The following is a 21,291-nucleotide window of genomic DNA, read 5'->3' as shown; positions in this document are numbered from 1 at the left end:
AGCAGGGGGTTGGACAGGATGACCTCCTGAGGTCCCTTCCAACCCTAATCTTCTATGATTCTAAGTGTTGTGATTTTTAAATGAACAAGGATGCAGGTGTCAGCCATTGCATAAATACTTTATTTTGCATTACTCAATAAGGGTTAAAATCTATATGGCAAAATGTATAAATGATATTGTATCTCATAAACAGTTTTCATACATAACAATGCGAGAAATAGGTCAGGAGTTTGTGTACCAGGTATTACAATTTTTTTTGAAACTCAATACCAATTAATGTTGAATCTATATTTCTAGACATAGTTATGATAGAAAAACTGTGGACATAAACTCATTACCATATTCTATCAGTGTATCTTGTAAACTGTTCTTTCTGGAAAGATATTCAAAACTGGATTAAAATAGCAATAAGATTAGCTCTACCTTGGAAACCATACACTTTTCTGTTAGCTTCCTACACTATAAATGAAGAAAAGAGACTTTCCTTTAAGTTTATCACGATGCTACTTTCATAATCTCTCATCGTCTACTATGCTTATATGGTTTCATACATGTTATCTGTTAATCGTCAGTAGTGTGCTCAGCCCTATAAATAACACAGCGCATGTATTGGGATGTACAGAACATTTAAAGCTTGTGAAGGGAACCCTCCTGAATCAGCACTGACTTTAGTGAGACTCTTCATGTACTTAAACTTAAGCATGTGCTTAAATGCTCTGCTGCACTGGGGCCCAGAATGTTCACTGGCTTAGAGGATCAAGCCTTAGGAGAGCTGGGAAGGCTGGGAAATGCAGTCCCTGGGGCATGCTGGGGATAAGGGGACTATATAAAAAAGGACTACCTTTTCCACAGTAGAGGAGACATGTGGAAGGAAGGAAGTTGTGCTGATGGGTCCTGTCCTGAAAGTTATGGGCAAATAAACCCACTTTGTTTTTGTTTTGAGGAATTGTGGTTTATTCTCTTTATAAACATTTAGAGGCAGATCCCTTTAATAAGGATCTGTCGGGTAGACTCTCTTCTTCTGTTTTTGGAGAAGATGAAATAAAACTCTAGGCAACGAAATTCTTGTTTTGTTAATAGGCTCCCTATCTGATCCACCTTTCGTTTGATCTGCCAAAGAGTGAAGACAACATCCCTTTCCAAAGGAGCCTTCAGCCCAAACGCAGAGGCAAACTAAGAGAGACATAGACAGACTTGGATTACCAGACGTAAGTTGTTATAGGGTGTTGCAGAGTTTTTTCCTAATAAGTCTGTAATAATATAATTAACGTAGAAGTGTCAGCATAGGTATGGTTGGAGAGAGAAACACATTTTAAAGAAGGATTTGAAGGTAGAGGGAAGCCTACCTAGTGCACTGCCTTGGGGAGGGTGTTCCAGATATAGAGAAAGTATTGAAAGCATGAACATGATATTGGGAGAAGGACAGAAAAGAGGATGAGTAGGAAGACCTTTGGGCAGAGCAAAGACAGCAAAAAGCCAAATACTATAATATGAAAACAGAGATATAGGCAGTGATAGACTTGCTGGTAAGGATGGGAAGCATGAACTTGATATGGAAGGTGAGGGGAGTTAATGTGACTGCAGCAGCAGGTGAAGATGATTTTATCTGCAGTATTTTGGGACAGACTGAAGGGAAGCAAAGTGAGAATCAGGAAAGTTAAGCAGGAGACTATGGTGATCATGGCCTAGAGAGGCATTTTAGACAGACTGAAAGGCTGGATTTGATTTTTTTAAGATGTTGAAAAGAGAGAAAGAAATTATGATCTGGGATTGGCCTGAATATGGGGACAGAGGAGGAGTCAAAGATTACACTAAAGATAAGCATACTGCTTGTTACAAAAGTTTTATTGAGCAATGGCTGTCTAGGTATTAGCTGGTTTTACCAATGCAAATCTTAGAATCAGAGTGTGGAAGTATGGAATTGTTGTCACATTGATTTAAATGGCTAAAGTAGTGGTTTGCATCTATGCTAGTCATAGGTTTTATATATTCTCATTTTGAATCCTCTCTCTGCTATTATTTTACTTCATTTTGTCTATTTGTATTAAAAACTGAAAATTGGGCTACCCTGGACCCTGTGAGTCCTGTATCGGCACTTCCTCTTCTGGTGCCCCGGCCGCCCACAGGCCCAACAAGTCCGGGCCTCCCTTGTTACCCTCATAGGGGGTGCCTTTTCCGGGCAGGGCCTCCCTGCTCCCTCCCGATAGGGGGACTCCCTTTTCAAGTGCCCTCATCGCACACAGGCAAAACAGTCATTAAGTCCAGGCCCTGGCCTCTCACCCCTGGCGCCTGGTCTCTTATAGCGTCCAGGTGCCCACTCCCGTAGTAGCCAGAGCAACGCCCTCTGCCGCTCAGCCAGATGGGCTGCCCAGGCCCTCCAATAACTGCTCCTCTTCTCCACCATTTTAGACTCAGTCCTTCTTCCAGACAACTGTCACACAGTCCTCGCGCTTGCTGGCACAATCCGCCCAGTCCTCACTCTTGCTCAGCCCCTTGTATCAGGGGCGGACTGTTCGTGCCCACTTCTCCACCACATGTAGAGGAGCGGACTCACCCCTGCAGCACCTCCTGCTGGTCTGTTCCGGGAATTAGCTCATTCCACCTCCAGATTGCCCTCTGCAGGCTGGTGGTCCGCCTGTCCTCTGGCCCCCGTGTCCTTCCCTGGACCTGGGGCCCCTTTTACTTCGGGTGCTCCCCCTTGGCAGTACCCTGTCTCTAGCTCCCTGCAGCCAGGCCCTTTTCCCTCTACATTCAGAGGGAGACTCTTGAGCTTCTGGCTCACACCCTCTTTATACAGGTCAGCTGAGTCCATTTGGGGCGTGGCCACAGCTGCAGCTGTTTCCCCACTTAGCCTGGGCCGCTCTCGCAGCCTGCCAGCCCTCTCCCAGGGGGGGCTCCAGTTCCATCAGGGCTGGGGCGGGTCATCACCCCGCTACAGTATGTAACAGTATATATAGTCTAGTGTTTCCTGGAGCCATTTGGAATGAATTCTGGTTCACTGCACCCACCTGGAATAGATTCCAAGTTTGACTCGCAGAGGTCTGCTTGGCCCTAATTTTAAAACCCGCCCTGGACCCAAGACAGAGTTGAGCACAGCCAGTCTGAACCTGACCCGAGAACGTTGAGTTGTTTTCAGAACCAACCTGACCCAAACCCAACACTTTCTCCCAAACCTGTGTCAGCATCAGCACCTTGTCCTTGGGGTTTGGCCTGTGGGAGCTTCCCGCTCACCATGCCCCAGGCTTGCCATCCATCTCCAGCTATCTTCCTGCCTGATGGGTTGGCCTTGTGGTAGCTGTATGTCCTACTACTACCAACCTCCACAGCTTCACTGAGCTGTATGTGCTGCCAAACAAGAGGCACTGTAATCGAACGTTAAACTGTATTGTACTGCTCAGCCACTAGGTGGCACTGTGTGTAACATACCTGGTTTTAAACAAATCTCAGCCATCTCTAGCAGAGCATTGACACTTATGATTACAGCCCTGCGTGGATACCAAAAATGTATATCTGCATCCGATCTGCGAGCTGCAAAAACTGTCTGCAGATATCTGCATCCATGGATACGGATATCTGCAGATGTCCATGGATTTGCAGGGCTCTAAACAGCTCCACAGATCACCGCGCAGCAGTGGCCAGTGGCGCTGGAATGGAGGATGGGGGAAGGAGGAGTGTCGGCCATCCACTTTTCACAGGGGTGGACCCCTGCCCCAACCCGCACCCCGTCTCCTCTCTGGCCAGGCCAGCACGGAGCCTAGCCGGACAGCCCTGGGAGGCCACAGTGGACCCTCCACCTGCCCAGGTGGCCAGCTGTGAGGAACCGCAGCGCAGACACTCTGCCTGCCCTAGGCAGGGAGCCTGGGGGGCAGGGACATGGACCGGGGGCTTCTCAGGCCCCCCGCCCAGGGCAGGTGAAGGGTCTGCCGAAGTCCCCACAGCTGCCAGTCCGGCTCTTATCCTGGCTGGGCTGCAGCTCCGAAGTGCCCTCCTCACCCATCCACCCCCAGCCGGAGCCTGGTCAGAGAGAGCCATGTTGGCCACTGTGGGGAGCCTAGGTCCTTCCACCTGCTCTGGTGAGTCTGTGCTGCAGCTCCAGAGCCCTGCGCAGATAAAAATTTGTATCTACATCCGAGCTGCTATCCGCAAAAATGGTTCATGGATATACAGCGGATACCTGTGGATTTGCAGGGCTCTACTTATGATGAATACATCTGGTGTATATAAGCAAGCCCTATGACCAGTCCATATCTGGTACAGAAGAATGTAACATGGTGTCAGGAGTAAACTAAGAACAGAGACAGAAGGAACAGCAATAAAGGATGCAGGATCTCATCGCAATGCTATTCTTCTGTACCCCAGAGAATTTCAACTTTGACAAACCTTCACAATGAACAGACTGGAAGCAGTATTTTGCAAGATTTCAATTGCAAACAAACTCCTCAAAGAAACTGAAGATACATAGGTATCTTTTTTAATTTATGCTATGGGGAAGCAAGCAGACCCTATCGTTAAATCTTTTGACTTTACGGAAGACAGTCACTGTCATGGTATAATTCCCCAACCTGAACCTTAGCGTCCAAAAGATGGGGTACCAGCATGAATTCCTCTAAGCTTAATTACCAGTTTAGAACCTGTAGCGCTGCCACCAACCAGGAATTCCAGTGCCTGGTACACTCTGGTCCCCCCAAAACCTTGCCCGGGGACCCCCAAGACCCAGACCCTCTGGATCTTAACACAAGGAAAGAGAAAACCCTTTCCCCCACCGTTGCCTCTCCCAGGCTTCCCCTCCCTGGGTTACCCTGGAAGATTACTGTGATTCAAACTCCTTGAATCACAAAACAGGGAGGAAAATTCACTTTCCTCCCTCCTTCTCTCTCCCCCTCCCAGACTCTCCCTGAGAGAGAAAGTAATCCTAACACAGAGAGAAAATTAACCTCTCTCTCCCCCTTCCCTACCTGGATACTCCCCACCAATTCCCTGGTGAATCCAGACCCAGTCCTCTGGGTCTCACCAGAATAAAAAAACAAACAATCAGTTCTTAAACAAGAAAAACTTTTAATTAAAGAGAAAAAAAACAGTAAAAATTATCTTTGTAAATTTAAGATGAGTTAGGTACAGGGTTTTTCAGCTATGACACTGGGAATACCCTCCCAGCCTAAGTATACAAATACAAATTAAAAACCATCAGCAAAATACAAATTTGAACTCCTTTCAGCCAAATACACATTTGAACTCCTCCCAGCCAAATACACATTTGCAAATTAAGAAAACAAACATAGCCTAACTCGCCTACCTACCTAATACTACTATTCTGAGCACATAAGAACCTGTATCAGGGAGATTGGAGGGAAACCTGGTTGCATGTCTGGTCACTCTCAGAACCCAGAGAGAACACCAACCAAAACTAACAGCACACACAAAAACTTCCCTCCCTCAAAGATTTGAAAGTATCCTGTCCCCTGATTGGTTTCTCTGGTGTGACAGCAAGGGTCACTGAACTTCTTAACCCTTTACAGTCAAAAGAGATATGAAGTACTTCTGTTCTATTAACTTCTACTATTTGTTTATGACAGTCAAAATACTATGAAAGGGTTCTGGCTATGTTTGGTGCATACTTTATACCTCAGAAAAATGTGTTTATGAAAGAGGATGTTTTCATCAGAGAATTTGAGAACCAGGGAAAATATTGAACGTTTTATAAGAACTCTGCAGAATTGTGCTGAAAACTGTAATTTTGAAATGAAAACACATGAAATATCAGACAGAGGCTGGTTGTTGGGTTAACAAATAAAATCTTTCATAGCAGCTACAACTCAAGGAAGATTTAACCCTAGGCACAGCTATACAGATGCAAAGCACGTCAGAATTAGTCAAACAGTACAAAAGACAGGGAAATTGAAAAACCTGAACTGCTTAGAAACTATAAACAGACACTGAGTGTTAGTTATTATCATAAAACCTCTGAGCAAGAGAGGAGAACTCTGAGGCTAAAGAAGCGACAAATTCCAGACTACACACACAGGTGTGGGAAAAGTCTTATCCCAAGAGATGATGCATGTCCAGCTAGAGGCACACTTGTGTAATAAATGCATGAAATGTGCACATTTGCATCTGTTTTCGCACCAAAGCAGTCAGGGAGTTGACTCATATTACAAAGGATCAAGAGGCATTTTTTCCAGGCTCTAGCTCCTGTATTGACATAGAGCCTGCCTGGAGTAAAATTGAATATTCATAGCAAGACAATTGAGTTAGAGCTGCCCTCACCAGCATCTCAGGTCTGGTCTACACTACGCGTTTATACTGATTTAGCAGAGTTAAACCGATTTAACGCTGCACCCGTCCACACAACGAGGCCCTTTATATTGATATAAAGGCTCTTTAAACTGGTTTCTGTACTCCTCCCCGACGAGAGGGAGTACGCTGAAATTGGTATTACCATATCGGATTAGGTTTAGTGTGGCCACAAATAGACGGTATTGGCCTCCGGCGGGTATCCCACAGTGCAGCACTGTGACCACCCTGGACGCAATCTGAACTCGGTGCACTGGCCAGGTAGACAGGAAAGCCCCGCAAACACTTTGAATTTCATTCCTGTTTGGCCAGCGTGGGAGAGCTCATCAGCACAGGTGACCACGCAGAGCTCACCAGCCAGTAACAATGCAGTCTCTGAGAATCGAAAAGAGCTCCAGCATGGACCGCACGGGACAGGGTACTGGATCTGATCGCTATATGGGGAGAGGATTCTGTGCTAACAGAACTCCATTCCAAAAGACGAAATGAAAAACATTTAAAAAAATTTCCAAAGACTATGGTGGAGAAAGGCCACACCCGGACTCAGTGCAGTGCAGAGTGAAAGTAAGGAGCTCAACAAAGCCTACACAGAAAACCAAAGAAGCAAACAGAAGGTCCGGGCAGGGCTGAAATATGCCACTTCTACGCTGAGCTGCATGCAATTCTAAGGGGGTCCACCACCACTACCCCACCCTGTCCGTGGATTCCAAGGTAGGGTGGTAATCTCAGCCATGGCTGAGGATTCTGCGGACCGGGAAGATAAGGAGAAGGAAGAACTTGCAGAGAGCACACAGCACTCCATTCTCCCCAACAGCCAGTAGCTTTTCTCCACCCAGATGGAATTACCCTCCCAAGCCAGTAGCCCAGACAATGAAGCCATGGAAGCGACCTCTGTGAGTGTTACCTTTTGTAAATATAAAACATGGTTTAAAAGCAAGCGTTTTTTAATGATTGACCCTGAGGACTTGGATGCATTCGCAGCCAGTACAGTTATTGGAAAAGTTTGTTAACATGTCTGGGGATGAGGCAGAAATCCTCAAGGACATCTCCATGAAGCTCTCCTGGAGATACTCCAAGCCTTTGCAGGAGGTTTTGTGGAAGGCAGCCTTATTCCGTCCACCATGGTAGGACACTTGACCACGCCATGCATGTAGCAAGTAATCTGGTACCATTGCATGCAAAGCTAGCTGCGTACGGTCCGGTGATTGCTGGCATTCAAGCAACATCCGTCTTTTCTTGCTGTGTTATCCTCAGGAGAGTGACGTCGTTCATGGTAACCTGGTTGAAATTCAGGATTTAATTAAGGGGACAGAGATGGCCATTCCTACTGGGCTGTTTGCCTGTTGCTTAAAGAAATCCTTCCTTGCAAGTAGCCAAGCGGGGAGGGGAGGGGGTTAATGGCGCTGAGCTTTTACGCATTTGGCTAGCAGGATCTTCCCTGCTACAGCCATGCGGTGGGGGGGGTAGGGGGGGATTAGCAGTGATCTTCCATGATACCAGACACGTGGTGGGGGGAGGGGTAAAGTGATCATCCAGAAAGATTGGATGGGGGGTGTTTCTGCTGCTGCATGTTAACAGGAAAGAAGCAGCACTGAACTGGATTTGCTTGGTATTTGGAAAAGGAGAGCACTGTGTATATGAAGGCAGCAGAACGAAAGACAATGGCTTACCATGGCCACATGCAAGCTGAATTCTGCTGCCCGGACCTGCGTCTGTGAGATCTCTAACACCAGAACCGCAGGCACTCGATATTAAGATGCAAATGCGACCTTGTAGTGGAAATCACATTGTGCTATCTAAGTGAATAGTGTTTGTTCACTGTGAAGAGTATAAGCATTGTTCTGTAAAATGTATCTTTTTAAATACATCTCTCCATTTTTACCTCCCTCCATACAGCTCCAAATTTTTCAAGCCTCCCTACTCCATCCCGTAGGCTATCTCAGATAAGGCAGTGGAAAAAAAAGACGCAAGACGAAATGTTCTCGAATCATGGAAGTAACCTGCAATGAAAGAGCTCATCTGAATGAGTGGAAGGACCACGGTATCAAATTACAGGAAAGATGCCTTGAACATGAGGACAGGACAGACCAACGTGAGGAGAGGAGAGACGCTCGAGATGAAGCAGCAGGAAGATCAGGGTGTAGGCAGGAAGATCAGCGGTGGCGGATGCAATGCTGGGCTGCTGCGTGATCAAACTGACATACTCCGACGTCTGGTGGAGCTTCAGGAACAGCAGCAGGGTCACAGAGCACCGCCACAGCCCTGTGTAACCACCCTCAGCGCTCACATGTTCCATATCTTCCTCACCCAAACGTGTAAGAACACGTTGGGGAAGGCTTCGTGCACCCACCCACTCCACCCCTGTGGACACCCAACCCAAAAGGCTGTAATTACTTTGAAATATTTTAATGGTCTTTCCTTCCCTCCTATCTTCCTCCCAAACCACATCCGAGATACCTTGTCAGTTCTCTCCCTCTTTTTATAATGACCTTTTAATAAAGAATACGATGATTTTAAATGATAGTGACTTTATTTCCTTAGCAAGCGTGTATCAAGGGGAGGGTGGTTGCTTACAGGGAATGAGTCAATCAAGGGGGGGGGGAGGTTTCCATCAAGGGAACACAACACAACAGTTTACACCATTACCCTGGCCCGTGATGAAACTGGTTTTCAAAGCTTCTCTGATGCACACCGCTTCCTGGTGTGCTCTCTAATCACCCTGTGTCTGGCCTAGCAGCGGTAATCAGAGGCCAGGTGATTTACCTCACCTCCACCCCGCCATAAAGGTCTCCCCCTTACCTCCACAGAGATTGTGGAGCACACAGCAAGCAGCAATAACACGAGACACTGGTTTGGCTGAGGTCTGAGCGAGTCAGTAATGTTCGCCAGCGCACCTTTTAAACTGCCAAATGCACATTTATCTCACACCATTCTGCACTTGCCTCAGCCTGAGTTGAACACGCTCCTGACTACTGTCCAGGCTGCCATGTGTATGGCTTCATGAGCCATGGCATCAAGGGTAGGCTGGGTCACCCAGGATAACTACAGCCATTCCACATACCCAACTGTTATTTGTCTGGTCTGGGAAGTAATTCCCTTGCTGCAGCCATTTAAACAGAGTAGTGTTCCTGAAGACGCGAGCGTCACGAACCCTTTCTGGCCACCACGTGGATGTTGGTGAAATGCCCCTTGTGACCACCATGCCTTGCAGCACCATCGAAAATACCCCTTTTCGGTTTACGTACTGGGTGCCCTGGTGCTCCAGTGCCAAGATAGGGATATGGGTTCCATCAATCCGCCCCCCCACAGTTAGGGAATCCCATTGCAGCAAAAGCCATCCACTATCACCTGCACGTTTCCCAGAGTCACAATCTTTCGTAGCAGCAGCTTAATGATTGCTTTGGCTACTGCATCACAGCAGCCCCCACAGTAGATTTTCCCACTCCAAATTGATTCCCGACGACCGGTTAGCTGTCTGCATTGCAAGCTTCCAGAGGCTATTGCCACTCGCTTCTCACTGTGAGGGCTGCTCTCATCTTTGGTATTATGGTGTTCAGGACAGAGGAAAGCAAGTCCAAAAGTTCCATGAAAGGCCCTTACCACTAGCGAAAGTTTCGCAGCCACTGTAATCGTCCCCAAACCTGCAAAACTATGCTATCCGGCCCACCAGTCTGTGCTTGTCCCAGGCCCAAAATTGGCGTCAATGCTAGAACCTGCCCGCATTACAGCAGGATCTCCAAGTGCAGGGCCCGCGGATTGAGAGAATTCTGGTGCCCATGTCCTCATCACTCTTGTCGCCGCTTTGGCGTAGCCGCCTTCTCCTTGCCTGGCTTTGCAGGTCCTGTTCAGCATAGACTGCACGAGAATGCGTGAGTGAGTCGTGGTTACAATGTGCGCGATTGCGTCTTGATCTGACGCAGGGTCCATGCTTGCTGTGCGTATGGCATTTGCACAGTTCACCCAGGAAAACAAAGGCACGAAACGGTTGTCTGCTGCTTTCACAGAGGGAGGGTGAGGCTGTACCCAGAACCACCCCCGACAATGTTTTTTGCCCCATCGGGCACTGGATCTCAACCCAGAATTCCAAGGCGGAGGAGACTGCAGGAACTTGGATAGCTACGGAATAGCTACCCACAGTGCAACATTCCGGAAATCGACGCTAGCCTCGGACGATGGACGCACGAGCGGCCGAATTAATGTGCTTAGTGTGGCCGCGTGCACTCGACTTTATACAATCTGTTTTACAAAACCGGTTTATGTAAAATCGGAATAATCCCGTAGAGTAGACATACCCTCAGAAGGGATTCACAATCACCTTTAACCTCTCCCAGAGCTGAAGTCACCTGACACAGCTCTGAGTAGCCATGGAGGTATTCTTAATTGCATGAATCAGTTCATCACAGAACCAGTTTACAAAGATAAAAGTTTTGCATTCAAGTGTATGTGATCAAAGGACCACAGACCAACACCCTTCTCAGCCACAGTGTGGCAGCCATGATGGGTTTAGTTAGAAAGGTAGATGAACTGAATGGAATATTTGGTGACATTGGGCTTTTGAAAGGTGATCCAGTACAAATAAACTTGAGACAACGCTGAACCATACAGTGTACATACCCCTCGCCGGATTCTTATCTATTACTTCATAAAGTGGAAAATGAGTTAGAGAGAATGGTGCGGATGGGCATAATTGAGAAAATTGCTGAGCCAATAGCATAGTATGCCACAATTCTACCCATTTAAAGAAAAATGGAAAAATATGAATGTGTGGATCTTAAAGGACTTAATGAAGCAGTCTCAACATTGCATGACTTCCTCCCAAAAGTGAAAGGAGGTACATCATTCTCATAGCTGATTCTGGCAAATTCGCCAAAGAAAGTGCTAAACTGACTATATTTATCACATCCCTTGGGAGATTTTGTTTTCAAAGATTATCTTTTGCGATTACCAGTGCGCCTGAAATCTTCCAAAGAAGGATGGTAGAACTGTTAATGAACACAAATGGAGTTGTAGGGTTTCATGGGTGATATTCCGACATATGGATCTTCATTGAGGGTTTTGTTGTATTCTTTCATGGAAGACCTAAACCTAAGCAGTCAGTTTAGACCAGGGTCCGCAACCTTTCAGAAGTGGTGTGCTGAGTCTATGTATTCACTCTAATTTTAAACATTTTTAGAAGGTCTCTTTCTATAAGTCTGTAATATATAACTAAACTATTGTTGTATGTAAAGTAAATAAGGTTTTTAAAATGTTTAAGAAGCTTCATTTAAAATTCAATTAAAATGCAGAGCCCCCCGGACCAGTGGCCAGGACCCGGGCAGTGTGAGTGCCACTGAAAATCAGCTTGTGTGCCGCCTTTGGCACACGTGCCACAGGTTGCCTACTCCTGGTCTAGACTGAAGCTAAACAAGGAAAAGTGCGTTTTCTGCATGCCCCAAATCAAGTTTCTGGGACAAACAATAAACAAAAATGGAATCAATTCTAGCCTTGAGAAAGTGAAAGCAATTCAAGAATTGACTGCACCAATGAATGTACTAGAACTGAGATGTACACCAGGGATGATAAATTATCTTGGTCGATACCCACAAGACCTTTCTACAGTGGCAAAACCACTGAATGAACTGTTGAAGTCCAGCACATCGTGCCTATGGGTGCCAGATCGAAAAACTGCCTTCAAAAAGGTAAAAAAGTATCTCAACAGCTTCAGTTCCCAATTACTATGATGTCCACAAACCCACAGTGATAACACACCATAAACCGCTTGTAACACTCATCAATGGAAAAGATCTTGATCACGCACCTCTAAGATGCAAATGTCTATTGCTAAGATTAATGTAATTTAACTCAATTGCTAGATGTATTCCTGGGAAAAATCTGGTAGCAGCAGATGCTCTGTCACGGAGGCCAGCATCGTACTCAGCTACGTGTGAGTTTGAAGATAACGTAAAGGCATATGTATATATTGTGGACACATACAAACCAGTGTCAGAAAAGAGACTATTTCCGCTACAGAAAGCAACCTTGACAGATATGCAACTTCAGGAAGTTCTAAGTTACATTGGGACAGCTGGCCCAAGCATCAAAAGGATACTAAGGAAGTGACAAAAGACTTCAGCAAGTCAAATGGACTCATGATTAAAGGCAATTTATCGTCATTCCAAACAAAATGAGAGGAGAAATCCTAAACCTCATTGTCATAAACAGATAGTAGGAGTTAATAGAACAGAAGTACTTTATATCTCTTTTGACTGTAAAGGGTTAACAAGTTCAGTAAGCCTGGCTGTCACCTGACCAGAGGACCAATCAGGGGACAGGATACTTTCAAATCGTTGAGGGAGGGACGTTATTGTGTGTGCTGTTAGTTTTTTGGTTGGTGTTCTCTCTGGGTTCTGAGAGGACCAGATGTGCAATCAGGTTTCTCTCCAATCTCTCAATACAGGCTCTTATCAGTTCAAAATAGTGAGTACTAGGTAGATAAGGCGAGTTAGGCTTATGTTCTTTTCTTATTTGCCAATTGTGCATTTGGCTGGAGGAGTTCAAATTTGTATTTTGCTGAATGGATTTTTAATTTGTATTTGTATACTTAGGCTGGGAGGGTATTCCAGTGTCTATAGCTGAAAAACCCTGTACCTAATCCACCTTAAATTTACAAGATAATTTTTACTGTTTTTTCTCTTTAATTAAAAGTTTTCTTGTTTAAGAACCTGATTGTTTTGTTGTTCTGGTGAGACCCCAGAGGACTGGTCTGGATTCACCAGGGAATTGGTGGAGAGAAGGAAGGGAAGGGGAGAGAGAGGTTAATTTTCTCTCTTGTTAGGATTACTTTCTTCTCTCAGGGAGAGTCTGGGAGGGGGAGAGAGAAGGAGGGAGGAAAGTGAATTTTCCTCTCTGTTTAAAGATTCAAGGAGTTTGAATCACAGTGATCTTCCAGGGTAACCCAGGGAGGGGAAGCCTGGGAGAGGCAATGGTGGGGGGTTTACTTTCCTTGGGTTAAGATCCAGAGGGTCTGGTCTTGGGGGTCCCCGGGCAAGGTTTTGGGGGGACCAGAGTGTACCAGGCACTGGAATTCCTGGTTGGTGGCAGCGCTACAGGTTCTAAGCTGGTAATTAAGCTTAGAGGAATTCATGCTGGTACCCCGTCTTTTGGACGCTAAGGTTCAGGTTGGGGAATTGTACCATGACACTCATCCATGAAGAACATCAAGAATTAAATGCCATAAACAGGCTAACCAGTCAGTGTGGTGGCCAAGCATCAGCAAAGACATAAAGTATCTGCATGTAAACATTGCAGAACTAACAGAAAAATAAAACACAAAGAACCTTGAATAACAACACCCCTACCTGACAGACCTTGAAAGAGACTAGCTGCAGATTTATTCAAATTCAGGGGACATCATTCCCAAGCATCATGGTCTATTTTTTCAGGTATACAGAAATAATGAACTTCAAAGACAGTATGACCGTGTAAATACTGTAAATGGTAAGAATGTAGAACAGGGGTGGGCAAACTATGGCACACAAGCTGGACCTGGCCCGTCAGGATGTTGGATCTGGCCCACAGGATTGTCACCCCTGTGGCGCCGCGGGCCCACGCCGCTCCCAGAAATGGCCAGCACCACGTCTTTGTGGCCGCGAGGGGAGATGGGAGGCAGAGGGCTCCGCGTGCTGCCCCTGCCTGCAGGGACCGCCCCCTGCAGCTCCCATTGGCTGGGAATGGGGAACCGCAGCCAATGGGAGTTTTGGGGGAGGTACTCGCAGGCAAGGGCAGCGCGCAGAGCCCTCTGTCCTCCACCGGGCCACAGGGACTTGGTGCCGGCCGCTCCTGGAGCGGCACGGGGCCAGGGCAGGCAGGTAGCATGTCTTAGCCCCACTGCACACAGCTGCCACCCCAGAGCTGCTCAAGGTAAGAGGCTCTGGGTCGGAGCCCGCACTTTGAGTCCCTCCTCCATCCCACACCCCAGTCCCCTGCCATGAGCCCCTAGCCTGCCGCTGCATCCCTCCTGCACCCCAACCCCCTGCCTGAGCCCCCTGCCGCACCTGGCACCCCTCCTGCACCCTAATCTCCTGCCCTGAGCCACCTGCCACATCCCACACCCGTCCTGCACCCCAACCCCCTGCTCTGAATCCCCAACCCTCTGCCCTGAGCCACCTGCTGCACCCCATAACCCTCCTGTACCCTAACCCTGCCCTGAACTCCTAACCCCCTTCACATCCCTCCTGCACCCCTGCCCTGAGCAGCCCCACACTCTGCACCCCTCCTGCACCCCAACCTCCTGCCCTGAGCCCCCTCCACCACCCCACATCCCTCCTGCACCCCAACCTCCTGCCCTGAGCCCCTTCCTGCACACCATACCACCTCCCACACCCCGCACTCCCTCCTGCACCCCATCTCCCTGCTCCAGCCTTACACTCATGGCCCTGCATGCAATTTCCCACCCAGATGTGGCCCTCGGGCCAAAAAGAACACAAAGGGGGAGATGTAATGGAATGCTAAACTGTTCAGCCACTAGGTGGCACTGTCTATAAAAAACTGATTTTAAATGAACCTCAGACATAGCTGGCAGAACATTAAAGGCTCTTATGATGAACACAGCTGGTGCGTATAAGCAAGCTCTATGACCAGTCCATATCTGGTACAGAACAACATGACAGGTACTGCGACTCCTCAGCACATTCACTCACAGCGCATACAGAGCACAGTGAGGCAGAAGGAGGGAGGGATAAGAGACAACACAACTCAAGACCGAAATGGTTGGGTTGTTTTCAGACTCAACCTGAACCCAACACTCGTAGTCAGGTCCTGTTGGGTTAGGCTGCAAGGCTCTACAACAGAGTATTGTTCTCAGAGATTCAGCTCATAATATGTCTCTCCACTAGTTACAGTTTCCTTTTCCCCTTTACCACAATGTTTTATCCGTTTAACTTATGTTATCTAATTTAGACTGTAAACTCCCATGGGCAAGGACCTCGTCCTCTTCTATGCCTATAGAAGAAAAATCCCACTAATGGAGATATAGGAATAATTAACCTACTGCAGCTGACCCTTGTGCAGTCTGTGACTGCTGGCAATCTTTCTCCTAAAGAGTACAACGGGGGTGTAGGCAAGTACATCTTACACACATCAGTTTGCAGATTTTTAGCTTCCTGGGAGCAGCATTTCTTGTAGCTGGGTAGGAAGGATGGTCCAGTGCCTAAGGCTGTGGACTGGAACTTGGGAAGTCTCACTGGGTTCTTGGCTCAGCCACAGACTCCCTAGAGTAGCTTGCACAAGTCACTTAACCTACCCTGTGCCTCAGCTCCCCATCAGTGAAAATGTAATACTCTACCTCACAGAGGTATTGTGAAAATTAAATCATTATGATTTGAGATGCTCAGACACTAAGGTAATGAGGGCCATATAGGTACCTAGATTGATATTTGGCAATGAGGTTGTTTTGGTGTCTAGCACTGTTTTTACATCTTTATCAAGCGTTTCATTAACACATTGTCACTAAATTAAGACTATAATAGCACATCTGCCTTTGGAGACTAGTAGAAATGCAGCAGGAAGGAGACAACAGATCAGGCAGCGTGTATGCAAACTTAAAACTGTTCACTACGGTCCCTGAACTATACCTAAAATTCAGCTGTTTTGTCTGACAAATATTGTCCGACTTCTTCTGGCATCTAGCTTACTCAAACTTTCTCAATGCCTTGATCCAAGCTTTCCATAGCATCCTCCAAGGATCAGCCTCTCCTCATCAATAACCCTATACCTAACTGCAGACTTCTGCTGCTCCTGGTAAATGTCCTCAGTGGTCCAAGTAGCCTCCTCACTACCAACTGTAGGGTTTTGCCTGATAGCTTATCAGAATCTCTAGTAGATTTCCCATGATGGCCCATTACAGGCTTCAGCCTTCTCTCCCTTCTGGAACTCTGATGTCCTGGAGCATCTCTTCCAGGCTGCCAAGATATCAAAGCCTGGACTGTTCAACAACATGACTTTCTGAGTCACTATTTGGACTTTATACTGGATTGCCACATAACAATGCTTTGTTAAAGTGGAGCTAAGGCTGCTGCTGAACAGCAGAGCCACCTTATCCTTTCATGCCTCCAGAATATGGAACTCTAAAACCAAACATGGGGAAAATCAGGAAATGCTCAGTTACACCCCCCACCCCCAACCCCAATGTATTCCTTAAAAGAACATGTTATGCTTAAAAAAACAAAAAAACTCTCAACCTTGAGAGAACCAGTTAAGGTAACCCTTCCCACATAAGAAACCCCAACAATCTTAAATCTGCCCCAGATGGAAACCACAAGAAACTCAGAATGTCAGCGTACATTATCCCTTCATAACATACATTGCCAGTACAGATATGTGTCTAACACAACTATACAATAAGACTCTGATTTGTATAACCCCACAAGTCTTTCAGTGTGGTCTGTATATTTCCGTTGGCCCAGCAATGTTTCTTTTTTTATGTGTGAGAGAATTTTAGAGAGGATGTTAAATTAAGCTTTACATAGAAACTTAGCTATACAGCCTTAACTGTAGAGCAGCTATCAGCTGATCCATAATTAAAGACAAAAAAATCATTTATGAAACCAGTTAGGGTTGCTCAGTGACCAAAGTTAAATTACCTACCACATAATTTAAAAAACTTAAGCACCTAAAGACAAGGAGATCAATAGCTAAGTAAATCATATATTTTACACTGACCACCTAAGTTATTCTCATCAAGTACAAAGATGTGCATTTTATCATAACACAACCTTAACTCTGATCTATGGATTTTGGGGTTATATTTTACATATTTTTGTTATCTACATTTCAGGAACTATTACCTTATAAAGAGAATCCGATAAATATATTCACTGATTATTTCTCACTTAACAATAGACAATTTAATTCTTTAATAATGTACTTATTTGGTGGGTTTTTTGGAGAGTTAAGTTGTATATGCTGGGCAAGTGGCCCAATAGTGATTCACTAATATAGTGTCCACTTATTTAAAATATCAAACAAATATAAAAGCCATTGAAGTCTCCAAATTATACATTCAGCTAAGAATACATGCCCGGGGTGCAGGGCCAGCTCTAGCCATTTCGCCGCCCCAAGCACGGCGGCACGCTGCGGGGGGCGCTCTGCTGCTCGCCGGTCCCGCGGCTCTGGTGGATCTCCCGCAGACATGGCTGCGGAGGGTCCGCTGGTCCTGCGGCTCGGGTGGACCTCTCGCAGGCATGGACCCTATGCAGGCGTGCCTGCGGGAGGTCCACCAGAGCCGCCTGCCACCCTCCTGGCATCTGGCAGAGCGCCCCCTGAGGCATGCCGCCCCAAGCACGCACTTGGCGTGCTGCGGCCTGGAGCCAGCCCTGCCGGGGTGGCCAAACTTACTGATCCTCTGAGCTGCATACAACAATCTTCAGAAGTTCAAGAGCTGGGGCGCACCTGCTGGGGATCGAGGCTTCAACCCTGCGGTGGAGTGGTGGGGCTAGTGGCTTCTGCCCTGTGGGTAGGGGAACTTGGGTCTACAGCTCCAGAGGAGATGCCTGTCTGGACTCGGACTTCAGCCTTGCAGGGATGGGGGGGTCTCAGGGCTTCTGCTCCGCAGGAGGTGTCTGTCTGGGTTCGGGGTTCAGCCATCAAAGGGGAGGGGAGTCTCAAAGCTTCAACCTCATAGGAGGCGTCTGTCCAGGCTCAGGGCTTCAGTCCTGCTCCTGCTGAAGCCCCAAGCCCCAGCAGGCACACCCTGCAGGGTTGAAGCCAGGAGACCCACTCCCTGCTGGGCAGAAACCAGAAGTGACACCTGGGAGGGCCCATTGAATCACATACCATCCCCCAGATTTTTGCCAGGATTTGATGGCCCTGCTCAGTCACTTGGTGCCACTGGGCCCCCTCCCTGCACAGCAGCTGCTGGAGCTGGCAAGCTGGGCGCTGCAGTCATGGGGACAGGCAGTGGCAAACAGCTAGGATCTGCAGGAAGGACTGTTCAGGGTAAGCGGGGGGGGGGCATGACTCAAGCTGTTAGAGGGGGGCAAACCTCATCAGGTACCAGTCGCCATGGCAGAAGCTCCTAGCCCCACCATCCCGCCGCAGGGCAGAAGCCCTGAGCTTTGCCCCCCAGTCTGGTAGGCAGAGAATGGGAGGGTGTGGGGGGCTCCGTGAGCCGCATTTTAACTGTAAAAGAGCTGCATATGGCTCTTGGCCACCCCGATATATGCAATTTTGTATTCCTGTTATTCTCATACTTTCCTTCCTCCTTCTGTCCATACCCCTATTTGTGTTGCATTTTCTCCCTAGTTACACCCCAATCCTGAAAACTGATTTATGTGAGTGGACACACACAGCCTGACAAAGCCACTGGGGTTCCACACAGGTGCAGTATTCCATCCAGATGAATCAGATCACAAGATCAGACCTTTAGTTTATAATCTCTTTCAGGCAGGGACTTTCTCTCTTAGAGTATGTGCTGGGGCTGAACAAACAATGAGGTGCTGATTCGAATTGGTGCTTCTGGGTGCTACTGTAATCCAAATAATATGCTTAATAGGAAAGTGTATTTATAATAAAGTTAAGCAAATATGTGGATTTGCATTTGAGGTTGAATGCGTATATACATAATGTGTTGTTTTTTCAAAAGGGTTTTATGCTGAGTTTGTATTTTGAGATTTTTGTTGAAAGAACAGTATTTATTTAGCTTTACTGTAAAAGTGGCTGTGTCGCAATCCTAGTCCATGCTCCCATCCCCAGGAAGACGTGGAGGAGATAGGAATCTCCCACTGCTTCCTGTAGGGACGAGCAACTGGATTGCATGAACTGAAAGGGTTTGCCTTTAGATATCTTTGGCCTATAGGCACTTTTTGATTGTTTTTATTTGGTCTTTTCCTTATCTATCTCTGTGGAGTAGCCAGGGTGGAAGAAAAGCACACTAGATCAGAAATTGTTAGAGCATCTGGAAAATGGGAGTGGGGGGAATACCCCAATTTAGTTTTTAAAAAGGTAGCAAAGATGTCTTGTTTTTTCATTTTTTGTTTTTATGTTTGTCTATTTATATGTCTAGTCTATTTAAATGTAAGCTCTTTGGGGCAGGGACTGTTTCTTGCTGTCCCTGCACAGCCCCTAGCACAGCAGGGTCCTGATAAGGCCTCTTGGTGCTACTCTATCATAAATGACTTATGATAATAAACCATGTTCGGATACAGTGAAGATCTGGATTGATGGCTGATGAGCTCACTCCTGTGGGGAGCTTTTTCCACTTCTTGTGCCCTCAAACCTTGAGGGCAGCAGAGGGTGGCATATGACTGCTATTAGAGAGGTTAGTTTTTGCTCTCCAATTATTGCTGCTTTCAAGGTTCAGGCAAGCCGAACACTTAAGAAGCTAACATCCAGGAGAATCTTAAATGGATGGTTTCTTTAACTAATATAAATTCTGCCTCAAGATTAAAAGGCTAGAAAATAACCTATTTGAACCACTTCTTAAAATTTCAGGCCAAATTTAGTTCTAACGGGTTTTATGTAAATGTTTGAACCATTTTCTCTTATTTATATTCAGTGTCTTCACTCATCAGAAATGCATGAACAAAGACTTCACACTCTAGAAATCTAGGAACATTACCTGGGTTAATAGGGGTAGTATTTCTGTCAGACAGCACAATGCCTTGGGCAGCCCATAAATTTATGGCACAACAAACATGGCCCTTACCTATTTGTTCAATGAGGGTTTTCCAGGAGTCAGTTGTCATGGGGTGGATCATTTGCAGGGTTTCAGAGAGAGCAGCTGGGCACTCTGGGAGCACAGGGCTCTCATCAGGGATAAGCACTAGTCCCGCCGTGGAAGGGGATTCTCTTTGGGAGAGAAATACACAGTATACAGTCAGGCATTGTCAATCAACCTCCCCTTAGCCCAAGCATTTGACACACCCAGCTTCCACATAACACCAATGGGCTCTGGCACCTACCAGCATCAGTGGCCAGCAAGACACACTATTTAGGGACCCTGACTGTGTCTTTTTCAAAACTACTCTATGATTCACCTCCATAGGGCAAGCACACTCCTTCTGCTCCAAAAAAACTCCTGTGTGCCACAGGGGCTGTCTTTGAGCACTGAGAGTGGAGGCTTTGGCCCTGCAGGAGAGCAGTAACCTCCCCTGATTGCACCCAGAGCTGAGGTATGGGATCCCATCACCGATTGAGCTTAGCGCTGTGCAAGGATAGAGCCAGCCTCAGAGCAGAGGTGGGGGGGGGGGTGAAAAGAGCGAAGACTGGCTGGGGAGGTCAAGCTCAGTCTGATAGAGTAGGAAGCACAGAGGATGAATGCGAAGTTCGGTTACCAATACAAGGAAGAGGCAGGAGATAGGATGCAGAGAGTCAGTCACGTACCCTGGTGTAGGAGCGAACTGAAATCGGTTTCCAGAGAGTTCAGCGGATTGGTACAGGGAATGGGGGAGAAATGGGGATGAGTCTGGTGGTGGGCAGGACGTGGGGGGGGGGGAGGAGTGTGATGGAGATCACCCCAGTTGATCAACTACCTATCGTGGGGAGGGGATATGATGATCAGTTTCTGGATTGTGATGTGAGAGGTGGGGAGCTGGATCGGAGATAACACCATGTCAGTAAGGGTGGAAGGAGGGCGGAGGTCAGCCAGGTGGACAGAGGAGAAATGCAGAGAGTGAAGATCATACCCGGGGGGTGGGGAGGGAGGTCGGTAAGGAGCAACCCAGACAAGGAAATGTGATTGTGCTGGTGGAGGGGTGCGGGGGGGGGGTTGAAGAGCAGCCCAGGCACGCACGGGGATGGGGGTTGTGGAGAACAGGCCGCGGGGGCAGGGGATTGGGCGGTTGGAGAGGACCCTGGCGGGGCAGTGTGCGGGGGATGGAGAACAACCCCGGAAACGGGCAAGGGACGTGGGAGGGTTGGGCAAGGTCTGAGAACAACACCCGACCGGCAGGGGCGGGTGTGCGGGATGGGAATTGGAAGAACAGTCCCGGGTGGGGATAGTGGGGCCAAGGGGGCTGAGAACAG

The 21,291-nt window shown here is 47.3% G+C and overlaps 1 protein-coding gene across 2 annotated transcripts in view; it reads right to left on the bottom strand.

The window, feature by feature from the left end:
* NGEF (neuronal guanine nucleotide exchange factor) overlaps positions 1 to 21,291 on the bottom strand; it is a 112,364-nt gene that overhangs the window by 33,064 nt on the left and 58,009 nt on the right. For both annotated transcript variants that reach the window (XM_032801630.2, XM_032801631.2), the window contains one exon: positions 19,973 to 20,115. In XM_032801630.2, coding sequence (XP_032657521.1) covers positions 19,973 to 20,115 — 143 coding nt within the window. The remainder of the gene's footprint in view (positions 1 to 19,972; positions 20,116 to 21,291) is intronic.

Source organism: Chelonoidis abingdonii, chromosome 8 (assembly GCF_003597395.2).
Source record: "Chelonoidis abingdonii isolate Lonesome George chromosome 8, CheloAbing_2.0, whole genome shotgun sequence".
Taxonomy (NCBI): domain Eukaryota; kingdom Metazoa; phylum Chordata; order Testudines; family Testudinidae; genus Chelonoidis; species Chelonoidis abingdonii.
Note: the sequence above shows the minus strand (reverse complement) of the source record. Positions and strands in the feature narration are given on the sequence as shown.